This window comes from Panthera onca, chromosome B3 (assembly GCF_046562875.1).
Source record: "Panthera onca isolate mPanOnc1 chromosome B3, mPanOnc1 haplotype 2, whole genome shotgun sequence".
Lineage (NCBI taxonomy): Eukaryota > Metazoa > Chordata > Mammalia > Carnivora > Felidae > Panthera > Panthera onca.
This window is the reverse complement of record NC_138344.1, coordinates 81,306,136-81,331,380: the sequence shown is the minus strand read 5'-3', so window position 1 is coordinate 81,331,380 and position 25,245 is coordinate 81,306,136. Positions and strand designations below refer to the sequence as shown.

The 25,245-nt window shown below is 36.2% G+C and overlaps 1 protein-coding gene across 5 annotated transcripts in view; it reads right to left on the bottom strand.

Moving 5' to 3' along the window:
- Nucleotides 1-481: 481 nt before the first annotated feature.
- NUBPL (NUBP iron-sulfur cluster assembly factor, mitochondrial) overlaps nt 482-25,245 on the bottom strand; it is a 222,669-nt gene continuing 197,905 nt past the window's right edge. For all 5 annotated transcript variants that reach the window (XM_060619460.3, XM_078448341.2, XM_060619461.3 and 2 more), the window contains 3 exons: nt 12,246-12,366; nt 8,957-9,039; nt 482-1,697 (listed from right to left, as the gene is read on the bottom strand). In XM_060619460.3, coding sequence (XP_060475443.1) covers nt 1,635-1,697; nt 8,957-9,039; nt 12,246-12,366 — 267 coding nt within the window. In that variant the 3' untranslated portion in view covers nt 482-1,634. The remainder of the gene's footprint in view (nt 1,698-8,956; nt 9,040-12,245; nt 12,367-25,245) is intronic.

The following is a 25,245-nucleotide window of genomic DNA, read 5'->3' as shown; positions in this document are numbered from 1 at the left end:
CTTGCAAAACTATAGTACAATATCCCCCAAGATATTGGTATTGACACAGTCATAACAAAGAACATTTCCATCCTCATGATGATTCCTTATGTTGCCCATTGAGAGGCACACATAATTTTCTCCCTTGCAACCCTTTCCCCTTAAATTCCAGAAACCACTAATTTGTTCTCCATTTCTATCATTTTGTCATTTCAAGAATGCTCCATAAATGGAACCATATGGTATAAAACCTTTTGGGATTGGCTCTCTCATTCAGCATAATGGTCTAGAATTCATCCAGGTTGTTGCAGGTATCCATAGTTTGTTCTTTTTCATTGGCAAGTAGTATTCCGTGGTTGGATAGATCACATTTTGTTTAACCATCTGCCCACTGAAAAGCTCTGTGTTGTTTTTGGCGACTACAAATAAAATTGCCATGAACAGTTTTTTATGTGAATACAAGTGTGTGAAAACATGTTTATAACAACATGTGACTCTCTAATTTTCTACCCGTTTAACTACAAAGCAGAAGATGTCAAGGTATCTGCCAAAAGTCATAGACCACTTCTTTGTAACTGAGGGTCAACTAATGATTCTTATCAGTACTTGCAGCTTTATAACTATTTTGCTTCCTGACCTTGGAAAGCTCCCCCAAATATCTTTGAGCCTCAACTAGATAAGATATATGCTTTTCAAAGTGTATCATTTGAAACACAAACTCCATGAAATGCTCCTAAAAGGGATAGGATAAGGCCTTCATGGTCAAGTAAGTTGGAGGAAATGCTGAATACCGTATTTCTCTTTTGAAATAAACAAATGTTCTTTGGTATAAAAAAGGGAGGATCCAGTATCCCACTGTCCAAGTTCAAATTCCAGCTCTATCACTTGCTAGAACAGAAACCTTCGGCAAAACACTTAACACTCCCATATCTCAGTTTTCTCATCTATAGAATGAAGGTAACAACAGTACCCCACTCATACGAATGCAAGATTAACTCTATGGACACAAGGAAACACCTGATAGATGTTGCCTATTATTATAACTATTGCCATCATAACCAGAATCATCAAAATCATTGTGATCTTGTTAAAAATATACATGTCCAGGCCCCACCCCTGCAGATTATATTCAGTAAGTTTAGGGTAGAGCCTGGTCCAGATGAAGCAGAAGTTATTTTACATTAAGAACGTGTCCAAGACTGTCCAAGACAAGATTGAAACTCAGACCAAACTGACTGATGGAGTTATCACACTTAGTACGCAGTTAATAAGTCCTTTAAATGACTAACTCCATAGTCCCACAAAAAGAATACAGTTTTAACTCTCCTGAATTGAAGGTTGAGCTTATAATATAAACTCATGATTCCCCAAGCGGTAGTTCATTTAAAAAAATGCAGTTCTGTGCAGTTGGTACACATCAGCACTCAAAAAAAAAAAAAAATTCCTAAATGTAGCAGTTACCATTGATATATAAAAATTTTACTTGTGAGTCATTGCTTAGCAAATCAAATCTGAAAATAAGACATTATTTCCTTAGAAATAAAAGAAAATAACAATGATTCTATTATTCCTGTAGGTTGCATCTCCACACTGCTGATTTCCAAAGGTCTTCTTATTGTTAAACACCAGGCAAATTTCCAGAACACTTGGGGAATTCACTTTAGAGGTGGTGGCAATCTTTTTACCACTTCTGCGGCAATCCTCAGGTAAGCTTTGGCCTGGAAAAGAACAGACTCATTTGTTCTACATTTCTCCCCAGCAGACATCAAATGACTCATGAACTGTTGGCCATAGTTGCCTGCTGAATTTAATAGTCAAAAGGCTGAGTGAGCTGAGGAAGTTCAGCAGTGAGAAGATGGTGTCATGTACACTGCAGGTGGGGGCAGGGAAGAGAGGGTTTTAGCATTTTTAGGGGGCAGCTACTTAGAAGGTGACTTTCTGAAAACAATATTTAATACCAGCAGTTACTGTTTTCAAACTCTAATTCCCATGTCATCAAACTAGCAACCCAGTCCAGTTGTAGAAAAATTGTATCTTCTTCTTGTGACAAATTGATATCGTGAGTTAGATGCTGCCCAAACTTCTTTGGCATAAGAGCTGTTAGTCATTTCAAATAGGACTGTTTATTACCACCCTATGGAGCATTTTCTATTCTCTCTGAGAATGGCATCCAATACCAGCAATGAGCACCTTAGGCTCCTTCACCTGGTGAAATTTGGGTACCAGGCAAGAATTCCTGGGTTAGGTTGTTACACTCTTCATCTTTGGGATCCCCAGAGCAGCCAAATACTAAGAGCAACTCCTAAGCCACTGTGGGTCACTGTGTTAGTCACAAACTATCCCAATGCCTACATGGTCCCGTCAGAACAATGGTCATGACATGTGCATTTTAAAAGTTTTGAATAATTAGGGGTACCTGGGTGGATCAGGTCATGATCTCACCTAGAGTTTGAGCCCCACATCCAGCTCTGTGCTGACAGTTCAGAGCCTGGAGCCTGTTTCAGATTCTGTGTGTGTGTGTCTCTCTCTGCCCCTCCCCGGCTCGTGCTCTGTCTCTCTCAAAAATAAACCTTACAAAAATGTTTTTAAGCTCTGAATAATTGCAACGCAAATGTTATTTATTTCTCCTATCTTATCTATAAAAAGTAACTGTAAGACACAATAGTAAGGTCTTCTAAAACCATTAATTTATATGTTTATATACTTAGATTTATGAATATACCACCACTACAATACTATGGTTGATAATAGCTAAAATTTACTTGAGTACTTAGTATTTACCAAGTAATGTTTCATTTAAGCTGGCAGCTACTTTAAGGGATAAATTCTGTCACTAACCCTACTTTATAGATAAGGAAACCTAGACCCAGAAAGGTGAACAGTCTTTCTCGCCTGAAGCATTATAGCTAATACCAGATGAGCTGGTCTTTGAACCTAACCTGACTGCTCTCTGACTCTGCATGGTAAAAGAACTGTTTGAGGTCTGTTTACCCTGACTTACAGAAGTGTTTTAAGTGTGACACATTTTCATTTTTGAAAACTATGCTTGAGCCCTAACAGCTGACTTATGCTTTATTTTATCAGAAAAGTATTAAAATCTCACTTAAGAGTCCATTTTTTTAAAAAGAGAAGTTCTTGGGGCGCCTGAGTGGCTGAGTCAGTTAAGCATGCAACTTCAAATAAGGTCATGGTCTTATAGTTCATGAGTTCAAGCCTTGCATTGGGCTGTGCTGTCAGCCCAGGGCCTGCTTTGGATTCTTTGTCTCCATCTCTCTCTGCCCCTTCCCTGCCCGCTCTTTCTCTCTCTCTCAAAAATAATATACATTAAATTAAAAAAAAAAAAAAAAAAAAAAAAAGAGAGGGACACCTGGGTGGCTCAGTCACTTAGGCGTCTGACTTCAGCTCATGTTATGATCTCACAGTTCCTGAGTTTGAGCCCCGCGTCAGGCTCTCTGCTATCAGCATGGACCATGTTTTGGATCCTCTGTCCCCCTCTCTCTCAGCCCCACCTCTCTCTCTATCAAAAATAAATGTTAAAAAAAAAATAGTTCTCAAAATATGAATAAAGGCTTAAATTTTTTTATCAAGTACCTACTACACCAAGTACTTTGCATAAGTAATCACACTTATGTAAAATAAGCATCATCAACTCAACTTGGATAAAGAAACAGTCACAAAGTCACTAAGCTGGAAAGTGTCAAACCTGGGTCCACCTAACTCCAAAGCCTAGATCCTTCTACTACATTACATATTAAATATTTCTTTAACGTTTATTCACTTTTTGAGAGACAGAGACAGAGTGTGAACAGGGCAGGGGCAGAGAGAGAGGGAGACACAGAATCAGAAGCAGGCTGTCAGCAAAGAGCCCAACACGGGGCTCAAACCCATGAACTGTGAGATCATGACCTGAGCTGAAGTCGGATGCTCAACCGACTGAGCCACCCAGGCTCCCCTACTACATTACATATTAAACAGTAAATCCAAAGTACAAGTAATTTTAGTCATAATGCTTTATCTAAAAATGGTTTCACTCTCTGCTATAGTTAAGAGAAACAAAAGTTTTATTTAAAAATGGAAATGCCAGGGGGGCTCCTTGGTGGCTCAGTTGGTTAAGCGGCCGACTTCAGCTCAGGTCATGATCTCACAGTCTGTGAGTTTAAGCCCTGCATCGGGATCTGTGCTGACAGCTCAGAGCCTGGAGCTGCTTCCAATTCTGTGTCTCCCTCTCTCTCTGCCCCTCCCCTGCTTGCTCTCTCTCTCTCTCTCTCTCAAAACTAATAAACATTAAAAAAAAAAAAAAGTTAAAAAAAATAAAAATGGAAATGCCATGTACTTTGTAAAGAAATATTTTTCTTAAATCTAGTATGCTGATTTTCACCCATGGATCTCTGTAAATACCTTTTATCTCCTAGTAGCTTTTCTGAATATTTAGGCCTAATATTTCTGTGACGACAATTTAGAGTTCACTAAGGCAAGCTGAGAGAAAGCCATCATTCTATCATCTTTAAACTCTTACTTATGTTAAATTAGAGACATAAACCTATCAGACTACACAAAACACTGAACAATTCCAGAATAATCAAATTTGCTACATTTAACCTTTGCTTTTTAATGGACTATCTCCAAGCTTAAACTTTCAATATATCACACTCAAAGTAATGGTTAGGTTGTCATTTGCTGAGAAATCTCTAAAAGTGCTTAGTTTAACAGTTTCAACTTCTACAAAACTGTTGAATTTGAATTTTTTCAGCCAGTGCTGTATCATTTCAACAAATAATTTCTGGTTCTTATCATGTGCGAGTCACTGTTTTGGGAAATCTGTGGGATGTAATGATACAAAAGGAAGGCAGAATAGCTCACTTGTGAAGACCTGGAGCCTCTGCAGTTAGACAGGCCTGAGTTAAAATCTTAGCTCCATCACTTATTAGCTATGAGGCCTTGGGCAAGTTACTTAACTCTTCTAAGGCTCAGTTTCCACATCTCCAAAATATCTAAAACAACAGCAACTAGGGCGCCTGGGTGGCTCAGTGAGTTAAGCATCCGATTTCGGCTCAGGTCATGATCTCACCGTTTGTGGGTCTGAGCCCCGCATCGGGCTCTGTGCTGTCAGCTCAGAGCCTGCTTTGGATCCTCGGTCCCCCTCTCTCTGTGCCCCTCCCCCACTTGTACTCAGCTCTCTTTCTCTCTCTCTCAAAAATAAATAAACATTTAAAAAAATTAAAAAAAAATAACAACAGCAGCTATCTCAAAGGGTTTGGGGAATATTAAGTAAGAATAAGGTATGTGAAGTGCTGGCACAAAAGAATGAAATAAATATTAGTGGCTGCAATTATTACTATTATGTCCTCAAGTAATTTACAATCTCATTGAAGAGCTCATATGAACATGTACTTGTGGGTACTTTTCCTAACTGAGGAACAAGCAAACTAAGTCCCTGCCTTTTGTTTAACCATAACTAGCAAAAAGGCAATATACACATATCATATATTAAAAAATATGATTCTGATTTCTCAAACTATTAATATTCTCTTTTCTTATCACCTCAGTTATACATAAAATAACACTTCTATTCGAGATCTTTTATTGAGGCATCTACAAACACAGATAATATAGCTAGATGCTGTTTGCTCTATCATTAACAAGTTAAAGGAAATGGATGGCAAACAAAGTGCAATAAGTTTTACAGGGAACTTTTTTCCTTTGTTTTTGTTTTTAAGGATCTGAAGTCCTAATTTATCATACATAATCCTATTAAAATTATAAGGTTATAGTAAATTAGAAATTATAAGATAATAGTTTCCACTTTGAAAGACTTTATCAGGAATACCTTACAGTACACCTTTCTGTATGTCAATATTAAAATTTTTACTTGATAAAAAGGATGAAAGCACAAAATATCAGTCCTTTATGCGTCCATTACTTGTTTCCTGGACGCAAGGAAAGGCAAAAAGTAGATAGAGTTGAATTAATCAATATAATCACACAAACAAGAGGCAATGCTATGGAACGTAAGAGTTCTGAATCCTAAGTGTCCACTTCCTCTCCCATCCTCTATGGCTTTCTCTGGCTATTTCATGCTACTTATATTTGGAGAGTCAACTATTCTCCTTTCCTCAGTAGTGCTCATTTCAGAAGGTTTTGCCTGATGACTGAGGAGGTAGCAGCTTGTTGGTACTTTTTAGTTGGTACTCTAACTCCTGCCAGCTGTCTGATAGTGCCTTAAATTCAGTACAAATCATATTTTAAGTTGATCAGTATCACTTAGGTATTCACTTCCTGTGAACGTTAGATGTTACTGGGAGAGTGAAGTAGCAAATAAGATAATGTATTTAATGCACATAAGTACTGTACTCTCTTAAAACAAATTAAAGAAATAATAGCTATTAGTATAGGACCCGAAAGGTATATGATAAAATGGAACTATTGAGTTGCAGGGAAAAGACTTGTCTGTTAATCATGTTTTATCACTTATTAGTTCTGAAACCTTGGGAAAACTATTTAAATTCCTTAAATCTCAGTTTCCTTATCTGCAAAATGGGGACTATTTATATATTGTATTAAGTTGTAAGCATAGAAATTATGTAACCAAAATGTCTGACAATGTTTGGTACACTGTAAGGCTACTATTAGGAGGATGCTTCATAATAATGAGTGTAATAATTTCCATGGAAACAGAATAAATAAGTCACTAATTTCTTTTTTTCCTTTTCATGGCCATGTCTAAATCCTAAAATTGCTCAGAAATCTTCAATATTTAAGGTTGAAAGCCTGGTATGTGAAATTCTCACTGCTTTGCCAAGACCTCACCAAATCAAATCTAGCACAAACCACAAAGGCTTAGGCTGTTCTCATTCTCATAAATGTCAGGCAGTAACAGTAAAACAATAGGTCTAACGTTTATGACAATGTAAATGAGATTTAAAAAAAAAACAACTCCAGAAAACTACATAAACACTGCTGTTTAGAGTTTTAAATCATATTATCTTTTGATGGCTGCTTTATGTTTTCTTTTGCATTACATTCCTTTAACTTGCTTGAAAGGTTCCTCGCTTTTGAGCAATCTCAAAGAAAACAGCAATAATGGATAGGTGGAGAAAATATTAAAAAGTTTAAACTTGTGGGATGCCTGGGTGGCTCAGTCAGTCATGATCTGACTTCGGCTCAGGCCATGATCTCGCAGTTCGTGAGTTTGAGCCCCGTGTTGGGCTCTGTGCTGACAGCTTGGAGCCTGTAGCCTGCTTCAGATTCTGTGTCTCTGTCTCTTTCTGCTCCCCCTCCCACCCTCCCCCCCCCCCCCCACTGCTTGTGCTCTCTCTCGCTCTCTCTGTCTCAAAAATAAACATTAAGAAAAATTTTTTTAAATCTAAATTTGTAATTGATATAATGTAGTAAGTAATTTTTCTTAGTCATAAGAAATCACCTTAGAATGTCTTTAGTTTATTCTTGGGAGGCATTTAAAAGTGTATAATTAAACTCAATTTTCATACAACTTTCATTCTGCGTAAAGTACACCTATGATAGTTGGGTTGGCAGACTTTAATTATGAGAGTAATAAAAGGTTATGGTTTTTGCTTATCTGAAAGATTTTTAAGAAAAGACTGAAAAAGAAATTTTACATTTACCACCTAAAAGGCAGGAAAATAGAAAAACAATGATAAGTGCAATACACTACACTCTATTTCCTCAGAGATCTTATCCCCAGCAACTCAATCACCTATACCATAGATACTGACTCTTAAGAAATGGAAAGGACCTTGGGCCGCTGAGAGAAAGAACTCAAAATCAATGTACTTTACATATCCAACATTCCTGACTGTCGAATTATTTACAGTTCTTACTTCATTCACGGTTCTAACCAAGCTCATCTCTTTTATTTTCTAGTTCGCATAAGATTGGAGAAAGCCAGGAATGAAAGGAGTAGTAGTTATAGATAGTCAAAAGAACAGTACTATAAAGCTATACCCATTAGCTAAGGGAAAAACAAAAAAAGAATAGCTATTAGAAGACTGACTGGGGCTTTTCAGCAAAGGAATACAAAAACTACATCAAAACTGATGCACCAGGTGATAGGTCAGCTTCTAGCTTACACAACAAGTGCTACTTAGGACAGAAGAGATACATATGATTGATTGTATTTCCATCTAACAAAGAGAATAAAATAAAACATTTTATTCTTAAAGTCATAAAGCTTCAGCAATCTTGAAAACCTATCAACTGTATCTCCAATGATGCTGGCTAATGAAACATAACTAGTTTTCCATCTCATCTCCCCAATCATATTTATTAAAAATAAAGGCAATGAAAATCCCATCTCTAATGCAGTATAACAATTTCCCTATGTCCAACTTAGTATTTCCTTACATTATGTTCCCTTCTCAAAACAATGAGCTGAACTTATACAACTTAATACAAATACAATAATCTTGGGCAGTTAGATACTGCTAGGCAGCAGGATAAGAATTTTACAAATGCTCATTGTTAGTGTTCTTCATAAGAAAACTAGTAGGGTAATGCTCTTTTTTTTTTATTTAATTAAAAAACTTTTTTTTAATGTTTTATTTATTTTTGAGAGAGAGAGAAAGAGAGAGAGAGAGAGAGAGAGAGAGATAGAGAGAGGGAGGGGACAGAGAATGTCAAGCAGGCTCCGTACTGACAGGAGAGAGTCTGATGCAGGGCTCAAACTCAGGAAGCATAAGATCATGACCTGAGCCACAGTCAGATGCTTAACCAACTGAGCCATGCAGGCACCCCAGGTGATGGCTTTGTAAGTGAACCTGTTCAGCTAATAATTCAGAGCCAGCAATGGTATGCTTACCATATAATATAGTTATTTAAAGATGCTTTGAATAAGTTAACTAATATTTAATATATGGACTGCAAATAGATAAACTTGATCTTCCCAACTTTCTTCCTAAATATCAAAAAGTATATATCCTGTAAAAAGATACTAAAATACATATTTAAGAACATCACTTACCTCATCACTTTCAGGCTGTGAAAACACAATCGGCTGGCCTGTATCTGAAGTTTCCCTTATATTAAGATGTAAGGGAATGTCCCCTAAAAGAGCCCACCAGACATCCATTAGCACTATAAAAGTTTATACAGGCATTTGGAATTTCACTATGTGAACTTCAGAAAAAAAACAAAATTTTTATTCAAGTCAACTTGAATTATGACTATCCTCATATTGCTAAATCTCTAAAAAAGGAATTTCAAATGAAAATTAGGGGCAACATATTCCATTTGAGGGTAGTTCAGACATTGTATATGAGTATATGAAAGCTATATGGTAGCCAATCAAGGGATAAGGACTCTGATTTATTCTTTGCTGTGGGTCTTCCAGCAAGAAATGGCTTAGAAGACATTTGTAAAATTATTTCTCCCTGTAATTTCTGATATAGACACATCGTACTAAATAACAAGAGGAAAATGAAGAGGGAAAGATGGGGAGACAAAGCCCCAAAAAAGAATAAATTATCTTCCTGAGGTTGGCAGATGAGTGAGCTAAGAGAACTGTCTGAAAGTAAGCCAGATCTGTTATCTCCGTGACCTGCCTCTTTATCATATCAAACTACTTTTCTTTATGTATTAATCTATATAGCGTTATATATAACTTGTGAGCTTGATGAGATCTCAGCAAGTATATAAGACCTCTACTACAGAGACTTGTCAGAAAGATTGTGTGTCTCTCCTGAGGATATGTTACTATTAGGTGGTAGAATTTAGGGCGAAAATGCTCTGATCCATAGTCTAGTTGACTCCACCATACCTTCACAAATGAAGCCTTTCAAAAGGCTTAGACTTAAAATGCTGTAAATGGAGTCTTAAGTAGAAGAGTTGACTCATCATGGTACTGAGCATTCTTAGAACAATTCCAAATCCATGCAAAGGTTACTGAAACCTGTGTGTATGTGAGCATGTTTATGCAAAATAAGGCATTCAGCACTATGCCAGGCTACTTAAATAAAGCAGAAGTATATGTTACAAAATTACAAACCTATTATAATTTATATTATGAAGTGCATAGATTAACGGGTAATTCATGCTCCTCTTGTCAGCAAATTTGGGGATTTTAATCAACTCTTTAAATCTTTCCTAAATGTTCAATAGCCAAATGACAAAATACATGAATATTTCAGTAGTCATTTAAATTTGATGTCTATTCTATAGATCAACTTAAGCCTGTAAGAAACTGTCACAGGGGTAGGGGAAAATATGTTATATAAAATTCTTAGAAACCCATAAAGTTTTTTCTCTTGATTTATGCCATTATAGTAAGGAAACCTGAATGTTTTCATTTCTACTGCAATAATGGAAGAAAAAAGGCACAACCTTCTCCTTTATATAGGCACCTATCAATATAGTTTCTGACTTTCAGGGACTCATAATCCTATCTATAAGCACAGAAGAGTTGATCAAGAAAGAGGAAAACCTTTTAAGAAAATAGGTGGCACACCATAGTGAGAGTGGTAATGGGCTAACAGTTGCATAACAAAGGAGGAGAAAAAGGAGTAATGGTATGGAGAGTGGGTAAAATGCAGTCTGGCCTTGAAACGCACCTTTAAGGGGCTAGGTCTGAAAGAAGCAAGGGCATATTTCAGAGACACAACTGTTACAGAGAAAGTTCTGAGAGCCATTTTCCCAAATAATTATTTAGTGCAGCCCAATGGATGAAAATAAATTAAGAGGCAGCCCGGGAGTCAGTAAAGGAGATATTAGGGCCCCCGGGAAGTTCAACCAGCCAGGAGGCCATAGCTGGGAGAGGTCTTTCCCTGACTTCAGTTCCTTTTTCCTGACTACAACCTCTCTGTTATTGAAGCCCCTGCTCCAGATCATGGAAGTCTCATTGGGCCCCATAACTGCATTAAAAGGAAGAGATGTGTCCTGAGTTGGGATTCCAAATTAGTTTTCCCATAACACTGTTAGATACAGCCATCTATAAACACTATCCATTTTTCGTGATCAGTAATCAGTATTTCTGACACATTCTCAGGGTAACTACACATTTGTGAGCTCTTGGTTAAAATGTAACTTAGTGTGATTGCTTCTCTAAGAGATATATTTCAAATTCTAAATAAATGATTTACAATATCGTATATCATACCACCCATTTATAAATCAGGGAATTATAATGTTGTCAGCATAATTCAATAGCGCCATTATAATTACACATTTACTTTATTACATAAGTGTATGTCAATCTGTTGTTATTATGCAGATTTGGGAAATTGAACTTTCTAGGTTAGTCAAATAAAAAACAGTTGCAGAGTATAATTAGTGGCTATAATTAAAGCAACGTATCATAATATAACATTAGTATTCACCTGGTACTGTGGTGGCTGCTACAGTACAAATGCATAATAACAATAACACATTTAACATCAACTTTTAGAAGTTTAATTATAATAAACAATGTTGTGAAATTCCTTGATCTCTAAGGGATCTTAATTGTTAACTTCCTAAAACTAATAATTCACTCTATTCCTTCCTTATTCAGCATCTAACATCTGCCTTTGCCCAGAACAGAAACTCATTCATAACGAAAATTATCAACACATGTTTCATAAAATGTCCATTAAGTTGCTTGTAGATTTTCCAAAAATCATGTTTTATCTAAAATCTGTGTTTTGCTCACTTAACACATGAGTTCACTTCTCATAACACTAATTAATCCTTCAATTCAGTAATGTGAATGGTATGTACAATGTAAATTTCAGGTACTATATTTCACAGACATGGCAAACACATTATAAAAAGATTACAGAAAACAGAAAATATTATCTTTCTAGAGCAAAAGGACTGATAAATTCAGAACTTATCAGAAAGGCATTTTTTCATATGCACCAAGAACTGACACTTTCAAAGGTTGCTACAACACACTGACCAGGTATTTTCATATGCCTATCTGTTTATACTGAGAGATATGTTCTCAGCTTAGCAAACAAAGTGATGACCATTATTTAAAATAAGGACTTCAAATTATAAAACTCAGACCACAAAACTCTTCTCAAACTCAATTATAGGCAGTTCTTGCTTATGGTAAAAGTGATAATTGGCAGAACAAACCTCCTCTTCAAAAAGCCTCCCACTAACGAAATATATAAAGCCAAAGAAAGGTTAACGAACACATACGACTCCTTATACTTAATTTAAAACACAAAACTGAAGACAATTCATCATTTTCTGAGACACTCTTCATCATCATCTTATCCACACCTCCCCTTCTGCCATTTCCTCTGCAAAAGAATATCCTATGGTCTTACCTAGAACATCAAGATCAAGGGTCCGTGCTAGTCTTCTGGCACCATCAGCACCAAAAATATGAGTTTTATGTTTACATTTTGGACACTGGAAAACACTCATATTTTGGACAAGGCCCAGAACCTAGAATAACAAAAACCACTGAAATCAAAACAAAGTTAAACCAAACCTCAATCCATTATTTCAACAAGTTTTTACTGAGTGCCCACTGGGTTCTAGTGATACAATGATGAATAAGTTATTGTTTCTGCTCTAAAGGGAACTCACACGCTAGTGGGAGAGCAAGACACATGTAATTAACTTTAATAATGTGATAAATGTTAAAGAGATAAAAATAACAGGGATCAAAAAATTCTGTCTGGGAAGAATAAGAGGTATCTCTGAGCTGCCCACATTGCTTGGAATTGTTTCTTCAGGTTAAGGATGAGAATAAGGGTTGAGGCCTACAGCAGGAAATCTATGTGGAAAGAAGAACACAAGCCAAGTCAGGGGAATGTAGCCACAAATGGCCTATTTGGGCTACAAGCTAAGGGGGGGCAAAGGCAGAAGCTGGCTTGGTAAAGGGAGGTGAAGGTCAGATGGTTAACATGCTAGATGCCATTCACGTGTTTCAGACTTTCTTCTTGAGACAACAGAAAACCACAAAAGGTTTTTCAAGTTGGAAAGATGGCCCAACAAAGGGTTTTTCAAGTTGAAAGATGATCGAGGTAATGTTACAAAATCAGACCCATTTTTTAGAAATTTAGCCCTGATAGCAATACAGAAAAACTAAGCAGAAACACAGGAAAATAAATAATTAAGAGGTTATTGTGAACAAAGCGTCATAGTAAATAACACCTAACAAGTACTGAGTGCTTATTATATACCAGGCACTGGGGGTAAATGGTTTAGATGAACTATCTTATTTACTCATCTCAAAAACTTTATGAGTATTTTATCATCCTCATTCCATAACTGAAAAAAAGGACACTTCTAGCAAAAAACTCTTGGCTCTTATCAGAATGTTATTATTTGAAATAAAAATTTAAAGTCTTACAGAAAGTGTCCATCTCTTTCTGAATTTCCTAACTTCTGGCATAAAAGAGATACTTTATAAACATTTGTTAAATAGACAGGTTCTGCAAATATAATCCTTATTCATATTTCTTTTAATCCCACTCTTTTTAAAAAATATTTGTTTATTTATTTATTGAGAGAGAGACAGAGATGGGGAGAGACAGAGAAATCCCAAGCAGGCTCCACATTTAGTATTTATTTATTTATTTATTTATTTATTTATTTATTTAGGGGGAGAGACGGAAGGGGGAGAGGGAGGGAGAGAAAGAGATAAATCCCAAGCAGGCTCCCCACTTAGCATGGAGCCCGATGCAGGGCTTGATCCCATGACCACGAGATCATGACCTGAGCCAAAATCAAGAGTTGAATGCTTAAGTGACTGAGCCACCCAGGTGCCCCAATCCCATTTTCTCATTAATGGAAATTAAAGCAGTGCATCGCTTCTAAAATAAAAATAAGGAAACACAATTATCAGAGGCTTAGAGATAACATGTCTATATCATCCTATCAATTCTACCAAAAAGATCATCATTACAGGAGGTATCTCTATTAGAACATGTGCATTTTAAATGAAGGATAGCAGTGATAGTCTACAATGAAACATACAGATAAGGTGATCAAATTTATTCTTCTCTCTGAAAAGAGAAACAGAAAAGACTAAAGTTTTTCAGAACACATGCAAATGAAGACAAATTGTGAGGGACATACATTTGTAGCTAAGCATTTTCTAAGCATCGAATAGATGCCATTTTGCTGATGCAAAGTATTATAAAAAATAAATCACACTGTACTTCGGTAATTCAATACCATCTCCAAAAAGCCAGAAGAAAACACTGCTAATATCACACACCTTATTTCTTTATTCACTATGTCTATATAATATACCCATTGCTTGGGCAGTTTTACTGCCATTTATATTAAATGTGATATAGTCCCCTCACTGTAGAGCTTTCAACTTGAACATAAATATATCACTCAAGAAATGGGAGGGCAGTGCCTGGGTGGCTCAGTTGGTTAAGCATCTGACTCTTGATTTCGGCTCACGTCATGACCTCAGAGTTTGTGACTTGGAGTCCCACAGTGGGCTCCATGCTGACACTGCAGAGCTGGGTCAGGATTCTCTGTCGCCCTCTATGCCCCTTCTCTGCTGTCTCTCAATCTCTCTCAAAATAAATACATAAACGTAAAAAAAAAAAAAAAAAAAAGAAAGAAAGAAAAGAAAAGAAAAGAAATGGGAAAGGAAAAACAAATAATGTGAACACCTAGGTGAGGGTATACTCTAATTCAGAGAGAATGGAAAAAGCATCCCTACTCCACAATCTCTTAGACTCCCCAAAACAGAAAGGGATGGAGCAAGTATTTTCAATGTATATGATTAACGTATGAGTATCTTGTTACTGTTCTCTATGCCTCAGACATGTTCTCTATAAAGACCACAAAATGTCACAAACATAAAACTATAAGCAAACTCAATATTTAATGGGCTCCTATTATATGCCAGTTACCGGGCTAAGCGAAAGGGGTAGCATTCAGTGGTGAGCAAAACAGACTTGATCCTCACGCTCCTGGATAGAGAAACAGACTAAACAAATATTGCAAAAATCCACTTAAAAACTGGAAGAGATTCTCTGGAAGCAAGTACAGTGTATTATGAGAGTGTAGAACACAGAGGACAACATACCCTGGGAGTCACAGAGGAGTTTCTTGAGGAAATATGTGATGCAGAAGTTAAAGAATAAAAAGGAGGAAAAACTCTCAAGATACAAGTAGGGAGAAGTCTCCTTCAAGGAATTGAAAAGCCAGCATGGTTGAGGAATGGTGTGAGTAGTGTGAGATTTTTCTAGCAGGACACAAAGCACGAAACATAAATAAAAAGTCATTTTGTTAAAGTGGTCATTAAAATTAATAACTAAATTGGAAGACACAAGAGAGAGTGCAAAGGCAAAGTATAAAGCAGGAGGTGGTATTTATAATACACATCCATGACACAGGGCTTTTATCTGGAATATATAAAGAACTCCACAAATCAATAAGAAAAAGTCAGAAATTAAAAAATGGGCAAGGCTTAACCAGCACTCCATAAAAGAGGATATGCAAAGACCAACAAATGTGAGAAAAAAGGGTTCAACTTCACTAATCATCAGAGAAATGCAAATTAGGACCACAATGAGATATCATGCATATAAGCTTTAAGACCTGATTAGAATAGATGAATGTCTATATGACTGTAACAACCACCAACACCAAATCTCCATGAGGACGGAGAGCAAGTAAAACTCATAGTTTCACCTGAGTGTAAACGGGTACGACCATTTTGGAAAACTGGCAGTTAATCTAAATAATTGATATATGTTTAGTTTCCACTATGGCATAGTAATTCTGCTCTCAGTTATACATTAACAGGAATGTGAACTTAACATTCAACAAAACACATGTACAAAAGTATTCACAAATAACACTAATTATTCCCAGATAGAAAATGACCAAATGGCCATCAACAGTAAAATGGACAAATAAATTGTGGCACAGTCACACAATGGAATGCAACATGGTAATGAAGTTTAAGCAAAATAAGCAACATGAAAGTATATACTTATTATTCCATTTACATAAAGTTTGCAAACAGGCAAAACTAATTTATGGTGTTATAATTTGGGTTCCACTTTGGGGAAACTATTATAAATAATGCTTCCATGAATGTTTTTATACATGTCTCCCCCTTTTTTTCTTTTTTTTTGCTAAGTATTTTGGTTACGCATGTTTAACTTCAGCAAAAAATGCCAGGTTTTCCAATAAAGTTCTACCAATTTACACTCCTCCCAGTAATGTATGAGAATTCCAGGTGTGACACAGCTTCACCAACATATGGTATCATCAGTCTTCTTTATTTTAGCAAGTATGGTGAGTCCATTGTGCTGGACTGTTCAAACTGTCAATGTGTTTATAATAGGAACTATATTTCCTAGAATCTTCCTTCATATATATGGCTCCTGGTTAAAGTTCCCTGAAAGTGGAATGAAAACCCGGAGGTGGCAGTGAAGCCTTAGGCATCACACTCTACTTTCCTTTGGTTAGAGCTGGTGAAAGAAAGATGCAGGAGTGTACGTGTATTCCAGTTTGCTCTCTTTCTTCCTGATGCTGTGCCCAGCTCTCCTTTGCACTGTGGCTTTAATTTGTGTTGCCATAATTATTAATGAAGTTGAGCATATTTTTTAAGAATTTTCTAATGTTTATTTATTTTTGAGAGAGAGAGAGAGAGAGAGAGAGAGAGAGAGAGAGAGCATGAACAGGGGAAGGCAGAGAAAGAGGGAGACACAGAATCCAAAGCAGGCTCCAGGCTCTGAGCTGTCAGCGCAGAGCCTGACACAGGGCACAAACTGCGAGATCATGAACCAAGCCAAAGTCGAACACTTAACCGACTGAGCCATCTAGGCACCCCAAGCACATTTTTACATGTTTAATGGTCATTGTATATTCTCCTCTGTGAAATGTCTGTTCAGGATTCTTGTCTTTTTTTTTTCTATTGATCATGTGTTGTTGTTGTTGTTTTTCATTGAATTGTAAGTATTCCTAGTATTTTAAAATATAATTCCTTTGTTTTTTTTTAATTTTTTTTAAACATTTATTATTGAGAGACAGAGAGAGACAGAGTGTGAGCATGGGAGGGGCCGAGAGACAGGGAGAAACAGAATCTGAAGCAGGTTCCAGGCTCTGAGCTGTCAGCACGGAGCCTGTCGCGGGGCTTGAACTCACAAACCGAGAGATCATGACCTGAACCGAAGTCAGACGCTCAACCGACTGAGCCACACAGGCGCCCCGAAAATATAATTCCTTTGTTGATTGATTCTCAACTTTGATACTGATTTCATGCAGAAATTATAATATTTTTAATATACTGAGTTAAGTATGTTATTAAAATTAAGGTCAGCTGTTTTGTTTTGGTTTGTTTTCCTAATTTTAAAATATGGCTACTAAAGGGGCATCTGGGTGGCTTAGGCGGTAAAGCATCCAACTTTGGCTCGGATCAAAAATCTCATGGTTCGTGGTTTGAGCCCTGTGCTGGGATTTATGCTGGCAGCTTGGAGCCTGCTTCAGATTCTCTGTCTCCCTTTCTCTTTCTGCCCCTCCTCTGCTCCTGCTTTCTCTCACTCTCAAAAATAAATAAACATTAAAAATATATATACGGCAACTAACCATTTTTAAATCACATTTGTGGCTTGCATTACATTTCTGCTGGAAAGTACTGTTGTAGACAATTGAAGCATGACTACAGAATTTATTTTGGTAGTTCTCCTATTTAATGTTGCTTTAAGGTCCTAAAGATGCACAAAAACATTTATGAGGGCCAGTGATTTATGAATATTTTTAAAAATTGAAGAAACATGAAACAGTTGCCTCCAAGACTATATAAGAAAGATAAACTGTCAAGTTTCTTTGCTTTTAGTTGAAATTATATCAACTGATTGTGATAACACACACATACATTTATTTGATTAATTAGAAAGAAAACATATTAAGATATGCAAAGTATGTAACAGACAACTTTTTCAAACCATGGGGTTAGTTGGAAGAAAACTTAAAAGAAAGCCTGGAGTGTTAAAAAGATTAGAAAACACTATGCTAGGTTTTAAAAAAGCAGTCCTCTATAATCAAAGAGTTTTGAACAGGGGCAGCTAATATAATAAGAAAGGACATCAGAACATCCAAGTTACAATTTTGTTCATAAAAATTTTTCTTAAAAAGGAAAGATTTCATGTCCATGTGACAACTCTGTACTGCCTGCTCCCCCCCAAAAATGCCTTATATTGTGTGAATATTTCATGTATTGTTAGGCTGTTTGTTTATTATAGAGCTATTTTGTATAGCAGAAACATTAGAAAACAGATGCTTTGCCATAGCTTAATTTACATAATACCATTAAAATGCAGCTGCAAGCATGCTCAATCATTTTTTAATGTCTCATCAAAATATAACATGACTTTTTGTGTCAACTATACTCAAATAAAAAAATTTTAAAGAGAAAAAAATGTATAAGATCCCGATCTCTTTTTACCTCAGCTAGTTTTACTGAAAGAAAGTAAATGCCACATGTCTGCTTAACATCAGCCACCACAAACCTTTTACACGTTACTTTTACGTTATTCCAATCCATCATTGGCTCAGAAGGGTACTTCTTTTATCAACTTAAAAAAAATTGACTCTCTTGAAATATCAACATTGCTTTGAAATATTGGATTTTTGTGTCCAACTGAATTGAATTAAGCAAGCTCAAAAGGCCTCAATTTTAATTTCTTCTTGGCATTTTAAATTCAGATTCAGGTAAGTAACAAGCAAGATTTTCAGGCTACTATGTAATCCAATTTCTCAAGGTTACAATCAGGTTAAATTCTTGCTGGTTGGAATTTGTCACAAGGATTACAAAATATGATTTAAGAAAAAAATGAGGAAGAGAAACTGTTAAATAGAAAATAAATAAAAATAACTGAAATAGATTAGATTCAGTTCTCCATTAGCCTTGAACCAGGTTTTAGTATATTCCTTGAAACAAGTGTACAAATATTATAATTTTTAAAAATGACATGGATGTTTTTGTTTTCTTTTTCAGAAGTAGTCTGGCATGGAAAGAACAATGAATGGGGAAATTCATGTTCTTCTCAGGACCAACTAAATAGCTGTGTGCCCATGAGGTGCAAACTCAACTTCTCTACATCTTGAATTCCAAAATGAGGGTTTATATTAAATGATGGTCTCTATAATAATGATCCCTAAAATCTACTACTAAAACAATAACATTCAGAGCCTCCCTTTATAGTGCCATGTATTAAGGTCTATGCTAAGTACTACATATATAATCTCATTTAACTGCCATTATAACCTATGAGATGGGTCACAAAACACTGAAGCTAAATTACTTGCTCAAGGTCAAACAGTTAGTAAATAACACAGCCAAAATTCAAACCAGCTGGGTCACTGCTTTGTATATGAAAGTCAATAAACAAGATGACAAGTAAATGGACTTGAGGATTTTGTTCATGGAACTAGGCGGTCTGAAACAATACTGAGCCAATATAGCCTGGGATAGTAATGAAGAGCACAGTTATAATGGAAGGCCTAATTTGAACCATTTTCACACTCACTGCTGCAATCCAACCTTAGATTTCATTTTCTTCTCCTGGTCATGGAATTCCCTTTCCCAAAAAACACCCTCATTATACCTCTCTTGACTCCTCCCCATTATTCAATCCACCCATTTCCTGCCCTTACTTGCCCACCTAGACAGTCAGAAACCCAATGGTAAGCAAATTTAATGGAGACCTCTCTTGCTCCCTGAAATTTCTAAGCTTGTGGTATTCTCCCATGTCCATATTACTACAGTTTGGATTACTCAATTTTGGATAATCCACAGAAAAAGCAGTTAAAAATGTGGGCTCTGGAAAGCATACTGTTTGGGATAGGAGCCCAGATGCCCACTAAACTGACAGGTAACCTTATGTGAGTTATTTAATCTTCTTACCACAGTTTCCACATCTACAAAATGAGAGAAAAAAATGTTATCTGTATCACAGGGTTGTGAGAGTTATTATTACTTTAATTCATGTAAATCACATAGAACAGCATTCTCAATAAAAACATTCATGGACTTGTGAGAGATCCTAAGGGAAGACACAAATGAGCATACAACTTTGGTCTCTGAGATGTAATAATGGTCAAGATGCAGACTGCTACCCAGTTTTACAAAGGTTACCAAAAAAGAAAAGTCACTCTTCTAAAAGTGGAAAAATTAACCAATTGTGAAGAAGGAAGCCACATGTGATACATCATGTGCAAACTAGTTAGTGTGATCCTAGAAAGAATTCAAACGACACTTTGTAAAGCCTCTACAGCCAATAATGAAAGATTCTTCAAATACATCAAAGGTATGAAACTTCCCAGAGAACCAAATGAGACTATTTGATAATCACAGAGGAAAACATATTCAAGGAAGAAAGGAGAGAATAAATGTGTCACTTGCCTCTATTTTCACATAAGACTGCCTATTTCTAAATTGTTTTTTTATGGCAGGTCAGCTCGAGGTATTAAATATAATTGGACTTTTGGGGTCTAACAGACAAACAAGATAGATGCTAAAAAAAGCTCTAAGATGTGTTTCATGAATACATGAGTTTTGAAGACATTCATAGGTGAAGGTGTGGAACCCCAGGTCCAAACAATCAACCTACTACCATAACTGGCCACTCTGCCAGAAAAAATAATAAACCACAACTTTGATCCTCATTGTTGAGAACATTGTGTAGGGTCTGTGGTAATGAAAATGGAAAACAGTGGAAAATGGAAAGAAAACATTGATGGGAATCATCTAATTGAGGTTCTAAGATCACCTCATTTTTCTTAGAAGAAAATATAATCATTAACCCTTTCAAATAAATATTTAAAAGTTCCACACCACACTAGTATTTTTGGTTTCTCTGAATTTCTTGTTTTTAATCAGCAAGAAAAGTAAACCACAGGAAAAGCAAAATTCCTATCTCCCTTTTTAAAAATAAATAAATATTCTCAAGGCTGAAATAGTTATAGAATTTTCAGGACTACTTACAAGGGAAAAAAAGGTAAGTTCCGTGACCAGCATTAGGCTATAATCTGTATTTTATTTCCAGGTCATCTGTAGCAGAGACAGGTAGCTTTGACCAAACTCCATGGCCTCATCTTCATTGGCACATAACTAATCTAATTTTCTTGGGCTCCTTGAGAAATGTGACATATGATCACATGACTTTTAGTGAAGTGTGAGTAGAAATGTATGTATGTCTGGTCCATAAAAATCTCCATGTACACACCTCTGTTCCATTTCCCCCCCTGGCTGGCTCAAAAGAGGATGGCCCCAAAGGTGGGTTTAGAACTCACATGTGAAAATGGCAGAGGCTACAGCAGCTTAAATGACTTCCTGGAAGAAGACCACCTTGCTCACCTGTTCATCTATGAGTACTGTTACATGAGCAAGAAATAAACTTCTATTGTATTTGCATCATTATATATTTTGAAGTTTATCTGTGACAGCAATTAACATGTATTAAATGATGCAAATTTAAATTAACACAGAATTTTAGACTCTATATAACTTTAGCAACTAATCTATATGAAAAGAATGGTTTAGGCTCAACTAAAGTACTCAAGGAATAAGGAAATCTCAAAGACACTATGCATCTAAGGTGTAAAAAATTTCTTGTTAAAATTCTTATTAGAAAATAAAGGACTAGTCAAAACACATAGGCCAAATACACAAAAATCTATGAAATGTATCTGTTTCATGATAACATTCTGAAAGTAATTATAATAAGCAACATTAATCGACATTTTATATTTACATTATTGGTTGTTTCAGCTTGTGCTGAACACTGTACTAAGCTTTTTACACACATTATCTCATTTATTTCTCTTCTCAATCCTCTGAGGGAAATGGTACTATAATTCTCATATTCTGAATTAAGTAACTTGCAGAGGTCATACAGCAACAAAGTGACAGACCTAGGATTTGAACTCTAGCATTCAGATTCCTGAGCTTACTCTCTTTACCACTATGCAAAAATGCCACTGTAAGTAGCACCCTATTGCCTAAAAAAATTATAATAAAATTTCTAAAGGAATTTAATTTGTAACCATAAAAGAAGTTATATACTTATTAAAGAATATAGCTCTCTCAGGGCTAAAAAATATCAATCTATGTATAAGAGGCTACAAATATACAGATTAATATATCTGTTTCTGTGAGGAGAAGGGATGGTCACATACATCATGTGATGTGAACAGTACTAAAAAGGCCAACACCAAATCATTTGCTCCACCAGTCTCTTCCTTGCCAAACAGTTTTAAATCACAACCCTCATAGAGAATAAGGACAGGGATTTGTGACTGAGAATCTAATGTCTTATTTCTACCTCACTGTCATCTTGAGCAAAAAACTAGCTCCTGGTAGATTTATTAATATGGCAGCCTAACTCTCAAAATCCCTTAGATTTCTGCCATTTTTTTTTTCTAACCATCCTACCTCATGTAATCAATTGCCAAGCCTGGCAATTCTTCCTTCAAAACGTCCACCACATTTATTCCCCTTTCCATTTTCAATGCTGTTATACTACATCAGACCCCTACTTCCTATCCCTACAGTGGTATTTTTCCAAATTATTAAAACTATCTTACCATAAGAGAAATATTTTAAGTGTTAATCAATACAAATGTACACTTCTATGTATTGACAACTGAGACCAAATCTTTATGAAATAATACTTTCTCTTTTTAAGAGCAATTAACCCGGATATTGAAACCTTTGGTTTCATTCCTCACAGTACTGGTTTCATGACTCATTGGTGGGTTACAACCTGCAGTTTGAGTAACTCTGACCATTGCAAATGCTTCCTTCATGCCTCCACACTCTCCTGGCTCCTGTCCTTTCTATTCATTTCCACCAAATTAAGTATTTTTAAAGTTCCTTTCAAATCAATTATTTCCTTTCCCACATTCTTTATGGACTCCTCTAAAAATCTCAAGAACAAAGTCTAAATCCTTAGCTCAGCTGTTAAAGCTCTACCAAACCTGGGCCTAGTATAACTGCCAAACATTACCTCAACTATAGAGAAACTGAACAACCCTGAACACAACTTGTGATTTCCTGATTCTTTTCAGACTCACTTCTGTCCCTCCAGTCCCCTGCGATAGCTATGAAAATCCTATTCCATTCATTTAATCTGTATATGTTTAGTAAGCAACAATATGTTCTTGGCACAGAGGGAGGTAAGGAGTCCTTTCACTCAGAGCTTATAGTCTGGCACTACAAATGTGAAAGTACTGACAAATATGAAAACAGTTAAAAAGGAGAAATAGAGTGTTACTAGATCATGCACTAGAAAGAATTCACCTAGTTAACAGGGACAGGGCAGTCTCCCAGAAAAAGAACCATTTAATCTAAGTACCAAAGGATAAAAAGGAGCTACTAAGTTAAAAAAAAAAATGAGGGTAAGTTAAAAAAAAAAAAAATGGTTCTCATGTGGAGAAACAGCATGCTCAAGGCCATGAAGAAAGAAACTTTGTGGCAATCTAAAATACATGGAAGATGACCAGTTTCACTGTAGCAGAGAGAATGCAAGGCAGAGAGACCTGTGAGCTGGGGAATAAAGACAACAGCAGATTGTGGCTGGCGTTATATCCAAGGTCAAATGTCCATATAAGTATTTACCTTAGGCCTATCATACACTTGGTAATTGAGTATTTAAGAATATTTAAGGCATGTTTTCTTGCCCTCCAGGAACTCACATTCTTCTGTGGAGACTGACAGGCAAACTGTAGTGGGATAAGAGTCAAACTAGGTATATGATACAGTAGTTCAGAGAAAGATTAACCTTTTCTGGGAATTTGGGAAAAGCTTTCCAGAGAAAGTAAATTTCCTGAGCAAGAATTTGAAACATGCATATGAGTTCCCAAGCTAACAATGGCTTATCAGGCAAGGGACTAGGATATGCAAAATAACAGGGGCATAGAAAAAAATCATGACTTTTCCATGAAAGCCCTACTTAATAGCCAAGAGAAGAAAGTGTTCTCATGCTCCTCAGAATTCAGGGCACCTTCACCATAATGGAGCTAGTCCACAGGACCATAAGGAACTTAACAGAAAAGGCTTCATCCCTTTTTTTTTTTTTTTTTTTTTTTTTTAAGTCACCAAGGGAACTTATCACAGTACTTTGCTTATGGAAGGCATTCAATATGAGTAAATACATATTTGTAGAATAAGCTATCTACTGAATTAAAATTAAGGGTTCATTACCTATAGAAAGAGTAAGAGAAGAAACATACTTTAATATAATTTTCAGGAGCTGGTAAAGAGACTGCCCAAGAAGGAAGGGCTGGAGAGTGAAATCCCTGTAACTCTAAAAGTTCAAATGGTAAGGGAAGGACTCTAAACTGAGGTGCCTGGACCTCCCTTGTACAAGAAGCAACAAAAATGTGTTAGAATGTCACAAGGCAAAAAGTACTCACTGTTAAAAATGTGTAAAGTTAAAAAATATTTTTTTAATTTATTTGTTTTGTGTGTGTATGCATGTGTGTGTGTGAGAGAGGGAGAGGGAGGGGTGGGGAGTGCTCATGCTCAGGGGAAAGGCAGAGAGAGAGGGAGAGAGGGAGCGAGAGAATCCCAAGCAGGCTCCACGCTGTTAGTGCAGAGCTGAACCCATGAGATCATGACCTGAGTCGAAATTAAGAGTCAGACAGATGCTTAACCAACTGAGCCACAGAGATGCCCCTGAAAAAAATTTATTGTTTAAAAAAAAACAGTCTACCTACAAACACTGAAATAATCAAGGATTTGGCAGAGTTGATATGATTTCAGGCAGAGAACGGAGAATTTAATAGTTCATTTCTTCTTCTCCTTCCCTTATCCAAGCCTTGAGTTTTAAGAAAGCATTTAAATTAACTTCAAAATGTTCTTGTAGACATTACTAAACTCTGTCCATACCAATGAATTCCAATGACATCATTGTTTCCATGGTAACTAATGCACTTCAAAAAGGGAAAAAAAAACAGAAAGCAAGACTAAAGACCAGGCAACAATGAAATAAAGTGGTATAAACAAAGCATAACAGTTCTTCTTTGCATTTATGGAACACGTTCCAATTTCAGATGCTTTATGATTAGACTCCAAGGCTCTTAAATGCCAGAAGTATCTCAGAGGTCATCAAATCTACATCCCACACATAACCAGGATCCCCTTTACAATGTAGCTGCACCATGGTTGTCCAGTGTTTACAGAGCTCATTGCTGCAAAGTTCTCACTCATTCACTTGCAAAGATTACTGAGCACCTTGTTCTGAGATGATTAACATATTTTACCTCCTTTAAAAATTTTTCTTGTTTAGGGGTGCCTGGGTGGCTCAATCAGTTAAGCATCTGACTCCTGATTTT